This window comes from Uloborus diversus, chromosome 3, assembly GCF_026930045.1.
Source record: "Uloborus diversus isolate 005 chromosome 3, Udiv.v.3.1, whole genome shotgun sequence".
NCBI lineage: Eukaryota > Metazoa > Arthropoda > Arachnida > Araneae > Uloboridae > Uloborus > Uloborus diversus.
Genome location: NC_072733.1, coordinates 74,149,147 through 74,164,993, shown reverse-complemented (window position 1 = coordinate 74,164,993; position 15,847 = coordinate 74,149,147). Strand labels below are relative to the sequence as shown.

The 15,847-nt window shown below is 32.0% G+C and overlaps 1 protein-coding gene across 1 annotated transcript in view; it reads left to right on the top strand.

Annotated features, from left to right (window-relative positions):
- Positions 1–15,847, top strand: part of LOC129218801 (glutamate decarboxylase-like) — a 136,432-nt gene that overhangs the window by 82,741 nt on the left and 37,844 nt on the right. Inside the window, exons 7-8 of the mRNA XM_054853123.1 lie at positions 2,378–2,549; positions 11,862–11,926. Of these exons, the coding sequence (XP_054709098.1) occupies positions 2,378–2,549; positions 11,862–11,926 (237 nt within the window). The remainder of the gene's footprint in view (positions 1–2,377; positions 2,550–11,861; positions 11,927–15,847) is intronic.

Here is a 15,847-nt window from a genome sequence, read left to right as displayed (position 1 = left end):
GGATTTACGAATACGAATCTGCCCATATCTGGATAGTGGAGTTTTCCAAGTATGCCTGCTCGAAAAAATTCGGGCGGGTTTTTTTTTGCACAGGACCCTGTTTGACGAACCCTGCCTTTGATATGCTAATGCGTTTTTGAAAAAAGAAAATATTTCAAACATCAAAGTTATATAACGCCGCTTTAAAATATCTGTCTAATTTCTTATTGATAGATAATTATTCAAAGTTCCATGCCTGTCAAAACGTGACAACTAAGTGATGAATAGATTTCTAAATTGAAGTGGAGGATATTCCCTCTTAAAATCTGAAACTGAAATCATTTACGGTAGAATCAAGAATTCTAAAATACGGAACCTTTATAAAAGACATTCAATTTAATGTCTAAAACAAATACATATTATCTGCGAAGCTTTTTTTAAAAATTTAATACACAAATAGTTAAATAAATAAAAAGGGGGAGGGGAGAGAGAGAGAACCGAGTAACAATGATCAAGTCGTTACTTTTCGGAACTAAAAAGCGAACCTAAATTATTGTCTACAATACATAAATATTACGCACAGCTAAATAATATACAAATGTGCTTACCATGTTTTTTATGTATGATAATACGAAGCAGTGGTATTACCACGAATTAAAAATCACAAAAAGACTATAATTGTACAATTATAATACAAGATATTCACCGCACGAACCAAAATGGGGAATAGCAAATTTCCTGCGCTTCGTATGCTCATTACTCAACCTTGTGTACTATAGACATACTTAAATAGCATTCGCGGCTCCACATTAGTTACGAAAATGCTAATATATGCATTAATTAAAGTCACTTGTTTTCAGTGTAAAAGATTGCATTTTGAATAGCATGCTTAGACACAGCAAGACAATAATTTTTCCTTTCAGATTTGTATCAAGACGGATTAATTGTTTCAATGAGCAGTATAATTTCCCCGCCGCCATTAGATATAATGAAGGATTCAATTTTACATTTTTGGGAAGAGTTTCCCCCCTACAATACGAGAATTTTCGATCGGTAGAACTCGGCGCGTTTTTGGCTCTGGCGACGTCGTGCGTCGCACGACCTTGCACATAGGGACGGTGCGGCCCTGAATGTACTAATTATGTTTTGTGTATGCATTTACAATCTTAATGAGGAAATAATACTTTGGTTTACAAGGAAATTAAACTATCCTACAGCTTTGATTATCAAAGACAATGCTTCACATGTGGGATACTGAATATTAAAAAAAATATTCTAATAAAAAAAATAAAAACTTGGAATGTAAGTACTAACAAATTTCTGAATGCATAATTTTGTGCTAGAAATTTAAAAATTTTCTTTTTTTTTTGAGTGGAAATAAGTTTTCCCCCCGAATTGTTTCGGGGTTTTTTCCCCCGACTGTTCCCATCTCTTGCCAAGATATTCAGGAAATAGAACGTTTGGCTTATTATTTGTTACAACAACAATTTTTACAGCTGTTCGTGAAATGTTGAAAGATTTTTAATGCGATTTTTTTTTGTATGCGTTCAATATCCAACGCACAAAAACAGGTTTGAGTGTATGTGTCATTTATGTTTCTGCATATCAAAGTATTTATAACACATACAGTGTTGTATTGTTAGAAAAAGAGAAGAAGAGCTCTCTTATAAAAGAAACTGAGATTTTGATGGAGTCAAATGGGACTTTTATTTATTTCTTTTACGCCGAAAATTTAAACCATCTCAGTTTAGCATGTAATATTTTCTGTAAAGCAACAGAAAATACATAAAAAACAAAATACTATCCAAGCTTTTGTTTCAATGTTTAACTTACGTTTGAAAGACCTCTTTAAAATATGTGTAATGCTTAGCTTTTTACATTGTGTAAATTTTTACACGATACATGACTAACCAGAATACTTAGTTCCACTCAAATCCAACTATCTATACTTTCTCCTCTTTGATAAATTGTATTTCAACGCCAAAACTTATACAAATCTTACCAACATTAAACAACTTTGAAGTTGCTGATTTCTATAATGTAACATATCTTCCAGAAATTGCCGAAACAATATATCTTGCTCATACTGAATGTAGCCTACTTATTATTGAATCGACTGGAATATGGATGTTTAACTTCTGGGAATAAAAAAGAAGTTTCGGATGTGACTAATTTACGTCACATGAGGAAAACATTTCGTATTTCATATTGGAGGATTACCTCAATTAACATTAATATTTGCTTGCAAAAAATCCCAGTATTGAAATAAATTTTATGAGACCAGTGATACCTTCTTACCAAGTCTTTATGTGTTTCCCATGCTCTACCAACAGTACATAGTTTTCTTTTTGATTTTTGCAGTTTGATGTTATGTTAAACAAAAATCTAATTTTTTTAGGGGACGTATGATCCCGGAAGAGCTGGAGAAGTGTATTCTTGCCGATAAAGCAAAAGGCTATAAACCTTTCTTCGTGTGTTGCACAGCTGGTACGACTGTTCTTGGAGCTTTTGATCCCATCGAGGCTTGCGCTGATATATGCAAAAAATATGGCCTCTGGTTACATGTTGACGTAAGAAACGGATTGAAAACAGTTGTTTATTCATTTATTTATTCATACAGAAACTAAGCAGCTTCACATACATAGAGGACTAACAACCAGGGCACCGGCGGGAATCGAACACACGACCTCCGCTTAGAAGACAAAGTTTATATCACAGACACGCAGGCCCCAAATCGTTATTTGAAATACATTTTTTGCAATCCTTTCTGTCTTTCCATTTTCAATTATGATACATATTGATACATATAATAAGCATCAAATATACACACGCACACACACACACACACACACACACACACACACATATATATATATATATATATATATATATATATATATATATATATATATATATATATATATATATATATACAGGGTGATTATAATTAAAGTTCCACTTTCAAAACGCTGTAAAAATAAAACCACTGGTCAGAATGACGTCAAACTTCAACGCAATATTATCGAAGAAGGGGGGAACTTGATGGCAGAACAAAATAAATAGTTAAAATTTTTAGCAACAGATGGCGCTGTAAGCATCATAATTTAATAGTGGTCGACTACAAATGACAAATAAATCATAAAATATTACCTAAGGTGTTAACTATACGTTGAAACACCGTACTACTTAGCGTGCACGAGGGTACAGGTGTGATACTGTTAGTTAAGTAAACCCATCCAACACGGCAAGGTCATATCACATCGGATGGGAAAAATCGGTTTTTAATTGTCCTGAGGCCGAAAACCGCATAAAAAGCATGAGTAAAAATCAAATCGGTCTTTAATTTTCGTGAGACTGGCGCAAAAGATGTACAGTATGATGTACCCCGTTTTCTGTAACAAGTTGAAATCGAGAAACAGCATGTTCTACGACTGAGTGAAGTGTTTCTGGGTCACGTTTAGAATATGTTGCGCGGTGCATGCCTTCAGCTCAGCAAAATTTGCAATCGGAGCACTGAACACAACAGCTTTCAGATAGCCCCATATCCAGAAGCCACACGGGTTAAGATCAGGTGATCGGGACGGCCGGATCTTTCATTGAGACAGTCATAGTGAACTTCTCAGATGCGAAATGAGGGGAAAAAAAACGTGTATTGGGGGTTTTATAACAACTTCAATGAGTCGTGCGCATGACAGGTGTTTTGATTTACATATTCTGACACTTGCAGCGCCATCTATTGCTAAAAATTCCAACTATTTATTTTTCTTCTGCCATACGTTGTCCCCCTTTTTCGATAATATTCCGTTGAAATTTGAGGTCATTTTGACCAGTGGTTTTATTTTTACAGCGTTTTGAAAGTGGAACTTTAATTATAATCATCATATATATATATATATATATATATATATATATATATATATATATATATATATATATATATATATTAGGGTGGTCCTTATTTATATGGGAAATTTTTTTTTTCGGAATTCAACAAGTGACGCCCCCTAATTATGTGACACTATAAGAAAAAGTAATCGGTGCAAAATCTGAACTCGATCGGTCAATAATAACACGTGCCCCTAGTACGTTGAACTTTAACACTTTTGATAATTTTCCCACAATTCTTCGAGTTTTTTACTTCAGACCCCTTACATCGTTTCTCCTATATTTCCAAAATACTTTTACAACGAGGTAGCACTAAAATCAATCTTTTTTAATTATTTCATATCATCTAAATATTTTATATTAAATAAGAATGAAATAGTGCTTTAGATACTTTACCTTAATCGTAAGCTTTTCTCAATGTATTTCAATCGTGTTCATTTTGTTCCCGATAGCCTTGGACTGTCTGTAAATTACTAAATTGCTATTGTGACTCATATTTGGTAAATTGAGTGGGAAATTCTTCAATTAATTGTGCTCCTCTTTCAGTTGTATCATTCACAACTTTCAGCGTTTTAACGATATCTCTTCCCTTTAAATAGCTTCCTTCATTTTGCCATATATCAGGATCAAATAGGGAAACATCTTTTGGTGTTTGTAACTTATCAAACAGTTTTATTGACTTGTAATTGATTCTGTAAAGATGGAGATCTTTACTAAGGAAGTATTCCAAATCATCTACTGTAATTTTTTTATACAGTCATCAGTCACGTCTTCCTTTTCAACAAGCATTGTTTTGGAGTAGTCTTTTCCTATCTTCAAAGTTAATTCTTTCATCCAATACGGACAAAGCTACTAGTTCATTCCCTAAATACCATAAGTGATTTATGAATTTCCCAATCACTGCTTCTACTGCATGTTTGTCATCATTTTGCACACTGCTAGTTTTTCAGACACATTAATTTAAAGACCTAGATTGGGTTGGTGCGAAAAACCACATCTTCATACAACATTAAATGTAAAACAGCATTTACGGGCATTCTCTTCATGTAAGGTTAATTTGAATTGTTTCCTAAATATATAAATATTCAACCAATAAATTCCTTTTACCTTCCTTCTGTCTCAGGCATAAGCTCCAGGTTGCTGAAAACATATCCCTGTAAGAGGTACGACTTCACCAAGAAGTATTATTACAAGTTATGAGAATTCTCTGGAATGTTTCTGAATTCCGCTTTCTACGAACAATAATATGTTATCCACTTCGTCTTTTAGAATTTAAGTGGTATATGTACTTGATTGAAATGTTATAAGTTTTGAATAATGGAGATCTTTCCGCAAAATTTTGAAGCGCTTGAATAATGGAATATCGAGTCTAGAACTAAGAAAGGCAAGAACTTCTTTAAAAACACTCTGCAGTACGATTTCAAGTGCATGATGATGGCAATACAAATGTAATATATCACCATTCAGCTTTTTCTCTAAAAAATTACATGCACAATTTATACGGTCGATATTATAAGTCGTTGTATCAAACAATACAGCTTGAACAGTTAGCAGTAAAGAGCAATAATCTGAGGTATCATATACAACTGAAGAAATGTCTCAGGAATTCTGAGTAGCTGTTCAACATTGGGACCTGAAGCTATCACGGTAAGCCTATCGGAGTTTTTTTCCAGTTACATCTGGATGTAGCTTTATATCCCAGTGAATAACTAAAAAATTTTAATTCAAATTCATGAAACTTGATTTTACCTCTCGAAAATTTTTTCTTGCTCTCTTAAGGGATGTACGATTGATCACAAGGTCATTTGGATTTAAATTTACTGCATCTACATAAGCTGTTAATAAATGAACAGCATATTTTCCCCTAATATGGCATTTGTCTAACATTGATGAAATGCGAGCAGATATCAATAGTTGCCAAGCTTTTTTGCGTTGTGGTAGACTAGATATAAAAAAAGGTTCAACAGGTTAGGATATATACCCATTTCAATTTCTAAATCTTGTAAATTGCAAGAAGAATTTAATGATAATAAGGAACTATGTACTAAAAAGGAGACAATTTAAAGTATAGATTTTTACATTATTCCGATCTGTAATTTTTTTAACTTTATATTTTAGATATGGAAAAGAGTATATTTTTATGGTAGAGTAATCGAGGATTTTTCAAAATTTATATTTTAAGAATGCATAAACATTCAAGTATATTTATAACTAAAAAACTAATTAAAATATAATTGCCATTACTTATATTTATAGCATTCAAACCTAGCGACCCTATTTGCCTCACCTATTAGAACACACCACACACAGAAAATTTTCTAAATCAACACCCCGAAAGCCTGGAGGAGGCAATTTGTTGTTGTCAAAGATCATTCATTAATGGCCTAGACCATTCATTGATGGCCTTTAGAATCTCTTGTGTCCATCTTGGTTTAAAGAAATGTTCCCCTGCCGCTTGGTTTGAAACGAGCACGAATAGCGATATGCCTGTCCCAAGACCATTGGTGTACATGTACCATCGGAAATATGTAAAATTTTGCAGAATGAAAGTGAGAAAATGGTTGGTCTGGAAGTAGTAACATCTATTGAAGTTCAAAATTACTTTAAATATGAAACGTGTAAGAGAAGTTTTACAAAAAATGAGAAAATCCGCATTTTTTTCTTCGAAACTCAAAAAAGGGGGCCCTAGGGGCACGGGTTAATATTCATGGATTGGCTTAAAATTTTGCATGGATCATTTATTTGTATAATGGAACATATTGAGGGGGCGTCGCGTAAAATATCTACAACTTCAAAAATAAGGACCACCCTAATATATATATATATATATATATATATATATATATATATATATATATATATATATATATATATATATATATATATATATATATATATTATACGAAAGATTGATGCCCTGAATATAAATTGCCATTTTTTGCCCTATTTTATCATTGTATGCAGACATTAAATATAAAATGCCTTTAACTGTTAATGTAAACACTTTATTGACACACAGATTCATCAAGTAAAAGAAACTCATTACTTTAAAGTCAAACAACTATACGGTGTTTCCTAATTGTAAACGTAGATCCTTTCAGAAAAAATCTGGGTAAAACAAATATAAAGTGGTAACAAAATTTTAACGTTACAAAAGGGTAATATAATCAAATATTTTTCTGAGTAAATGAAATCAAACAATTATGAAGTGCCCAATTCTGTACCTCAGATTCAGACTGACGTAAAGTCCAAAAATTGCGATTTTCCGTTTATTAGTGCATTGTATGTAGAAGCCTATTCTGCATAGAGCCATATGAACGTAATTCTCAAAAACGAATCCTTTTTAATTTTTTACCATTGTTAAAAGAGCGCTCCCATTCTTTGCATGCGTTAGAAAAAAGTTTTTCTCTCTGCTGTAAAATTATCATAATGTGACTTACGTCCTTCTGGTTCTGATGCACAGAATTCATTATTTATTTTACTAATATCATTTTAATATATTAATAAATACTAAGGTAAGACAGTTTCATCTCTTACACTTAATTGTTTTTATTTATTAGTAGAACGTCATTTTTGTTTTGACAAATTATATTCAAAAAAAAAAAAAAAAAGGAAGAAAGAAAGAAAGAAAGAAAAATAAAAAATCTTATATGTATTGTACGATCTCTTTGAACTGAATGTACCACAATATTAGTGGACGTAGTATGTTATATTGTATCTATAGAATCTACAATATTGAAATGCTCTTAGAATAATTCCTTACAGTCATTAAAAACAAAAGTGGCAACGCATGATGAGTTTGCTCATTTCGCATGGGGCACATTTTCCAGGTAGGCCAACGAGCCCCCAAAAATTTCTACGAGATCTAAGTTTTTATTTTCACAGTTTTGAATCACGTTAGATACACTAATTTTGAAAGGTAAAAACGACTCGCTTTAAGATATTCTAATTAGACGGAACATCATAGTTTAGCAAAAATGCTTTTTTCTTGATGATATATCAATGTTTAACAAAAGCATTTCAAAAATTAAAGCTTTCATTCTACTTTAAAAAATCGTTGTAAATTTAAAATTATTTTAATTTTAATTTTAATTAATCTGCAAACACTTGGCACATGAATCATGCGTTACTGGGGAACCTAATTTGAATTTTTATTCATTGTAATGATATCATATAGCGCAGAAGGCACTTTGCAATTTTTAACTTAAAATCGACAAATTTTCACACCATTAATCTTATTGGGTTTTTCACTCACAAAAGTTAACTGTGTGTCTATATCTATACTATAATTTCACGTTGAAAGAGATTTTTCTTCGGGTAATCTTATTTTTCTGTTTGTACGAAACATAAAATAAGATTTGATTAAATTTATACATTTCTTTTTCTTCTAGTAGACTACTACGTTATCAGAACTTTAAGTAACGTAGACCAACGTACGCCGTATTTGGTGTAGGTTACACTGTTATAACCAGGGGTTCCAGACGAGTGAAAATATTCCCTCTAAGGTGAAAGCATAGTGCCTGAAGGTGCAATGCAAGCCAGAAAATAGAGCAGAGGAGCCAAAACAGCATGCAATCGCAGAAAGACTCATTGCGCATGCGCTTTTTGCCTTAGACATACATTCAACCACCTCAATATGGCGGACAAATGATGATTGCGTTTGTGAGTCTTTCACATTGAATGAAGTACACTATTGGATTAAAACACAACTTTTCTAGGATTAATTATCCGAAATTACAAGTAAGTACAGCTTTTGACCACTTTGTAGCTTTTAGGGCTTTCAAACATAGTTAAGTGTTTAAAAGTGCATTTATTGCGTTTCAGTAACCGTTAGCCTTCTAGTTCCCGTTTACCGTTACTATCGTGAAATTTCCATCATTCAAAACGCTACTAAAAATATCTGTCATTATTTTCTTGAATACTCGATAAGCAGCTTTTATTAATCACCAAAAGAACCTTAATAAAAATGTTTCTTGTGCTTCGTAGATTATAACAGAAAGCTAGCGAAAAAAAAATCTCTCTCAGTCTAGCTCTTTTTTTTTTTTGCTTTTTCATTCAAGTGTTAGAATCATTTCCTGTTAGCGGTTAGCGATAGCGTTAGAAATTTATTTTGGTTTTTTATTTAACTGGTTGAAAAACTTTATGTGCATTTTATTTTGTTACTCTTGATTAACGTTTATGAAACGATTTTGTTTTTCCGTAATTGTAATATCCCTGAATATTTTTGGCTTATCATGTAAATAATGTATAAGTACAGGTATGCTTCAATTTCGGAATACGTCATGTTTTAGTAAATGTATAATTTCTCACATGTTTTAAATAACTACTCGTTTTTAAATTATAACGTATTTGTGACAGATCTTTGATACCAAGTGAAGGGGTAGATATTTATTTGTTTTATTAATTTTTAACATTACTTTTTGTTTAAAAAAAAACATCAGAACCCTGAATTTTTTCACATGTTTTTTAACGGCCCCAGAGTTATTATTATCATATTATTTATTTTATGAATTTTTAAGAAAACGATAAGATTAAGATTTCACCGGTCCGCGAAGTTTTTCATTTGCTTTTACCGCGTCCGTGGGTCAAAAGAGGTTGAGAAACACTGAGTTAGAGCACGATCAGATGAATTAAAGCTATGAGCACTTCTTAACTATGTTGAAAACTCTGAAATATGATCAAATGCTGTAATTACATGTTTTAATCATTTCCAATACCAAGTTCAATGTGAAAAATGTCCAAAACGTAGAATATCATAAATCAAAACAAAACTTCAAAAAATAAATAAATAAATACACAACTGTATTCAAAAACGCACACATTGCGGGGGAGGGAGGAGGAGGATCTATAGTAAGGGTGCCATTTCTCTCTCCGAAGGTTCCATTTTTTCACTCCGGCTGTCTAGTTTTTAAAAGGTGCCTGTTTTTCACCCTATTTAGAGGTGCGATTTTGGCTCCGTATTGGGTGCCGCTGGTGAACAAGCGTTTCTCCCCTGAAAGGTGCCTAATGCATCCTGTAGTTTTAACAGTGTATCCATAGCGACTTGGCGTCAATCTGCGCTTTTTGTTAAAATTAGTAATTTATACAATTTTTAGTTTTACAATGAAAACTTTTTCATTGAGATTAACTGGCAGCAGGCTAGGAGTCAATTGAAAGAAAGTGAAATCGATAACGATTATGATTACGAGCATCAAAAATAGGAGATTACAATTACGAAAATCATGCCTTTCATCCTCAATTTTTTGACTACAGACATTTTTTTTTGTTGGATTTGTAACCCTGATTTCATTATGAAAAAACGATAATAAATAGGATGATTACGATTTTGATCACATCAAAGTTTACCGATTTTAATTTCAACTACGATTACAGATATTTACAATTTTTAGATTGCATATAAGATTACCGTGGATTTCGATTACGTAATAGTCGGTTACTCTACGGATAGTGTTAGCTTAATTTTTCCCCTTAATGTTTAACTTCTATTTTTTTCAAAAACATCTGAGAAGAAAAAAATGGTCTTCAGCTTATCTTCACTGCTTTCTGAGAAAATACTTTTTCTCTATAAAGAACAATAGTTGGATTTAAGGCGGTATTCTAGTCTAGAGGCTTAATTTTAAGGTGATTTTACAGGAACAAAAACAGCAGCTAATTTTACTATCCATTTTTATCAGTTTTTTTACGACAACTTTAAAAGTATAAAATGCATAATAGAGTTGAAAAGAAATTCAAAATTGTAGTTGGAGGAGGCTGGTAAAGCGGGGACTCTAAAAAAAGGGGGGTCACCTGGTTGACGTGATTCCAATCCTCCAGGTGATCTGAAACATAAATTCAAAGTTAATTCTTATTAAAACAAGGATTTAGAATTGTCTGGACGTAACCGATTTGAAAAAAAAAAAAAACACACACACACACACACAAAATGGCGTCTTTTTGAAAAAAAAAAGTTCATTTTCTGACTCCTTTTTTGAACTTTAGTTTCTTTTTTTAATAATAAAAATCAAAAATTTCAAAAACCCTTACGTGGGGACAATTTTGATAGCATTAAGAAAGTTTACCTAATTTCAAGTAAATCGGTGCATTAGAACTTGAGATATCTTGTCAACTGTGTCGAAAAAACTAGTTTCGAGAAAAAAGCTTTTAAAGTTTGCAGTCTCATTTCAGCAAAAGGGTTTATTTCAACAAAATTAACTAACTCCAAAAATAATTTGAAATTCCATAAATCCTCTTAAAATCTTATTCTTAAATGGCTAAACTCTAAGAATATGAAGAAAAAAAAATCGATTTTTTTGAATTTCTAGACTAGAATACCCCCTTAATGTCTCTTTCATTTAAAAGTTTCAAATAACTCAGATTCAAATTCCATTTTCCCCCTTCTTTTTAATTCGAAGAACTGAATTATTGAATAATTTAGAGTTAAATTATAAATGTATATTTGATTTTTCTACACCCCCCAATGAAAAAAATACGTAAACACATCAGTAACACGTACGGCAGGTACTGTAAAAACCGGTCGATGAAAAGTGGCCCAAGATAAACCTCTATCAAAAAAATAAATTAATAAATAAGTAAACAGCGTGCAATCTGTGATGTCTTATTAAAAAGGAGAAAACTGCCTTTTAAATAAATATTTGATTAATGGGAAAGATGCTGAACAACAAGTTCTAATAATGAAATTCTAAAACTAAAAGGAAAATAAGAGGTGACTGAAAAGTGACATATAATACACGGCACGTCAGATTTTAAAAGATAATGAAATCGTATGTCTCCCAAGAGGGAATTGAGTTAATGAAGATGCAGATGTTCGAAAGTTTCCTAAAGTGAATTGAATATTTTTTTGAAAGGGATACACAAGTTTAAGGAAAAAAACAGTCTAGCAGTTAGTGAATACCTTAAGGAAAATTTTGGTTTAGTTTAAAAGCAATGAATTTGTCTTTTAAAAGGAAGTAATTTTTTAGCTTTGGTAGTAATTATTTTTTGTTTTACATTACTTATAGGCTGCATGGGGAGGAGGAGTGCTACTATCCAGGAAGTACAGAGCAAAGATGAATGGAGTTCAAAGGTAATAGTAATACATATATATCAATCAAGCACTGTAGTTACTCCTTTGTAAGCCATTATGCATCTAGAACAGCTATAGCAAAGCTAGAGACAGTAAACTTCTCATTGAAGATGAGATTACGTTCTCTCTGGTTGCTGCATTTGGGGCACTAGTGAGAGGTTCGCAAACGTAGTGTGGCTCCACCTCGTAAAGAGGAGTTAAAAACTAGGGTCAGGGAGAAGTTGAAGTGGTAACTTTAACTTTTTACCCAAGCTTTTACTTTTACTTTACAAGGTAGAAATGCAGGATCTGACTTAAGTGTAAGCTTGAGAAGCACAAGCTTTAGAGCCCCCTTGCTTGGGAGGGGGGGGGGGGCAAAAAAAAAATCCTTATGAATGTTTTTATTTGTTTTGCACTATAAAAATTTCTCCAAATATTTTTTATTCTAGTGTAAGTTTAAAAATTAAATTGTTACTGCTGGCTCTGTTTTAACAAGGTTTATGAGTTCAGAGGAAAACAAACTCTTTTCCATGGAAGGAGAAAACTATCTGGAGTGACATCTAGCGTAGAATAATTCCACTCAGATGTAACTCCATATTGGTATGGAGCTCAATATTAATGCTAAGGCAATTATTTTGTTTCTGTTGATTTATAATATTTCAGGATGTTTGAATCTTCTGTAATTGTTTCTTTATGTAAGTTTCAAATTGCAAAAAACAGCTATTGATCTTTATTGAGGGCTGGTTTGGTAAATTGACTAGCACCTGATTAGCTGGGCCCATTGCATGTTGTGAGTTGTCACTTTTGTATCCGTAATGTCAAAACAACTTTTTATTACTATCTAGCATTTTATTTAGTAAGTTTACATCAGCAATATCTAGCATGCGGCTCACAAAATACAGGAAGCTGACAGTGAGCATTCCTGGAAGATGATAAACTTATTTTTGTGCAAATACACCCCCCCCCCCAAAAAAGCACTTTTTCTCTTTTTGCAAGCAATTGTAGATCAGTTTAGGGAAGGAAAAAAACTTTGTTTCAGGTATTTAGTGACATTATCAAAACATATATGCACTTACATCCTCGGTTTACTGCAGCCTATAGCCATGGAAACTTTAATGGGGTCAACCTAAAAAAATTCAACGATGCAGATTGCACCACTGATTTTTTTTTTTTTTTTTTTTGGGGGGGGGGAGGTATCAATTGTTTTGGATGGTACGCCATTTTTCTTGAGGGATGGGATGTGCAACTGAGCATGTTCTTCAGTTCTGTAGGTCAAGGGGGCCGCCACAGGTTTGTAGTGCTTACAGTCCTAAAATTTCTAAATCAGGCCCTGCTGAGATGCACCATATTTTCAGACCCAAACAAATTTACTAACGCTAAACAAATTTACCTACCAGTGTGAAGATAATTTCATCTAAAATTGTAGGTTCACTACTTTTAACTCTGTTAAGGCCATTGCAGATTGTTGATCTCTAACAAGGGGAGAACTGCAGTTTTTGGATGATATGGCAAGTTGTTTAGTACTTGTTTGACGTATTCATAGTTTGTATGTAGTTGGTTTAAATTTCAGTCATTGTTCAAACATTTACTTCCTTATAAAAATAGCAACTAAAATAATATGTCACCTAATTTATACTAGCAAAATAATGTAAAATAACGTGACATATTTTAAAGTATTCGATTTACATTTAAATTTAAAAAAAGTAACTAAAAAATAACATGTATAAAAAAAACGAGTGAAGTGCGTTAAAATCTATTATGCCTTTAAAAAAACTTTCATGAATTAAACATACTGTTAGGTAAAATCAAATGAATAAAGAATTTGCGACTTAGAAATTCAAAATAAAACGCTGGAATAATTAACCAAACCGAAAATGTAATACGTCTGGAGAACATGTTGGCTCTAGCAATTTTCTCCTTATTTTTTAAAAAATAATGAGAGTTTCTTAAATACATCATCAGAAATTTCACTGAAAACGTTGACTTTGTTTCAAACAGGAAGAATTGCTGCTGCTTACAATTCATGATTCCCCAGTAAACAGTTGATCCAACTGAAAGAAATGCTAACTCAAAAATTCACTGCGAAATCCGAGAACAAAATATACACTGACACAGCCATTTTGGTTCCCATGCTTTTGAGGATGTCTCACCTCACCAGACAAGTTTTTAACGGAAAATTAAGTTTTCAGCTGGCATACCCTTTTTGTCCTTAAATAGTATGAGAATTAATTTGTCCATTCGTTATTTCTAACAAAGAGTGAAAATACAAGTATCAATTCGCAAAATAAATAACACTGTGCAAAAAAAAAAAAAAAAAAAAAAAAAAAATCAAAATGCTTCTGACACCATTCTAGACGATTCTTATGTAAAATAATTTTCTGAATCCAAATACAGTAAAACCTGTAAAGTTGACCACCCCTGTAAGCTGACCGCTTTTTTCGGGCACGGAATTAGCCCTTAACATATAAATCAATCTCTGTAAGCTGACCACCTGTTTAAGTTGACCACTAAAGTAGTACACTGCAAGTGGTCAACTTACACAGGTTTCACTGTATGATCACCGTCTCCCCCCCCCCCACATCAAGACCCACTTTTTGGAAAGTGTGTCTTCCAATTTTTTCAGTTTTTGACATTTTCATAGACATTATTTTGATTTGGAGGGGAAAGGAGCATTATATTAACATTAAGAGTTTCGAAAGTCTATTGAGGTGCAAAGTTGAAAATGTGAACACTAGGAGCAAGTTGGGAGACTCATAGAGTTATTTCCCCTTAAAATATATTAAAAAACATATCAAGACCGATATTTTTCCTCAAGGTTTGTTTTACAATATTTTCTTTCATTTTTTTGCGTAAAAAAAATTATCCGACAAACTCATATAAGCTCCATGTCTACGCAATTTTTCAAGATGTAAAATTAAAAAAGTAAATAAAAAATATTGGAAGTATGTTGCATAGTCAGATCTTCAGCGAAGAACCTTCCTGTATTAAATATATTTATTCAAGTTATATTCACAGATGTAAATAAGATTAAAAATGAACTTAGGTATGCTTATCCGTACGGTAGCATTCATGTATAGATTTATTTCAGGGGATGTACCGTCCCCATTTTTTATCACTCACTTCTGGATATATATATATATATATATATATATATATATATATATATATATATATATATATATATATATATAAATTATAATATATATATATATATATATATATATATAAATTAAATATATATATATATATATATATATATATATATATATATATATATATATATATATATATATATATATATATATTTAATTTATATATATATATATATATATATATACATAAATATATTTTATTGCCATAAACCATACTTAAATTCATTTTGAATCTTAATTATATCTGAATATAAGTTGACGATGCTGGAAATCTTTTTTAATGAAGATCTGCGTTGCAGCTATTCAACATGCCATGCTTCCAATATTTTTTTTTTTTTTTATGACATGCAATTTTTTTCGGACATGGGGCTCATAGGAATGAGTCTGACACTCTTGTTTTACGCCCAACATTAACTAAAAAATTGTGAAACAAACCCCTAGAAAAAAAAGATAGGTTTTGATGATTTAATTTTCTTTTTTTTTTGGGGGGGGGGATACTTTTATGAATCTTCGAACTTGCTCCCGATGTTCGTACTTTAGAACTTTGTACCTCTCTAGACCACCAGAAGAATACTAAAGGTTTATATAATGCTCTCTTCCCCAAAAGTGGAAAATAATGTTGAAAACTGTGGTCATATTTGGATTCAGGTGGTCATTTGACACAAGAATTAGCAAGCTTGGTATCGGAACCATTTTGACTTTTTTTTCCGTGCAGTGCAATTGATTTACAGTATTTTTTAATATGTTATTTCTCTAGCCTTAGTTTTCTGTTGCTACGCGAGATTTTCCC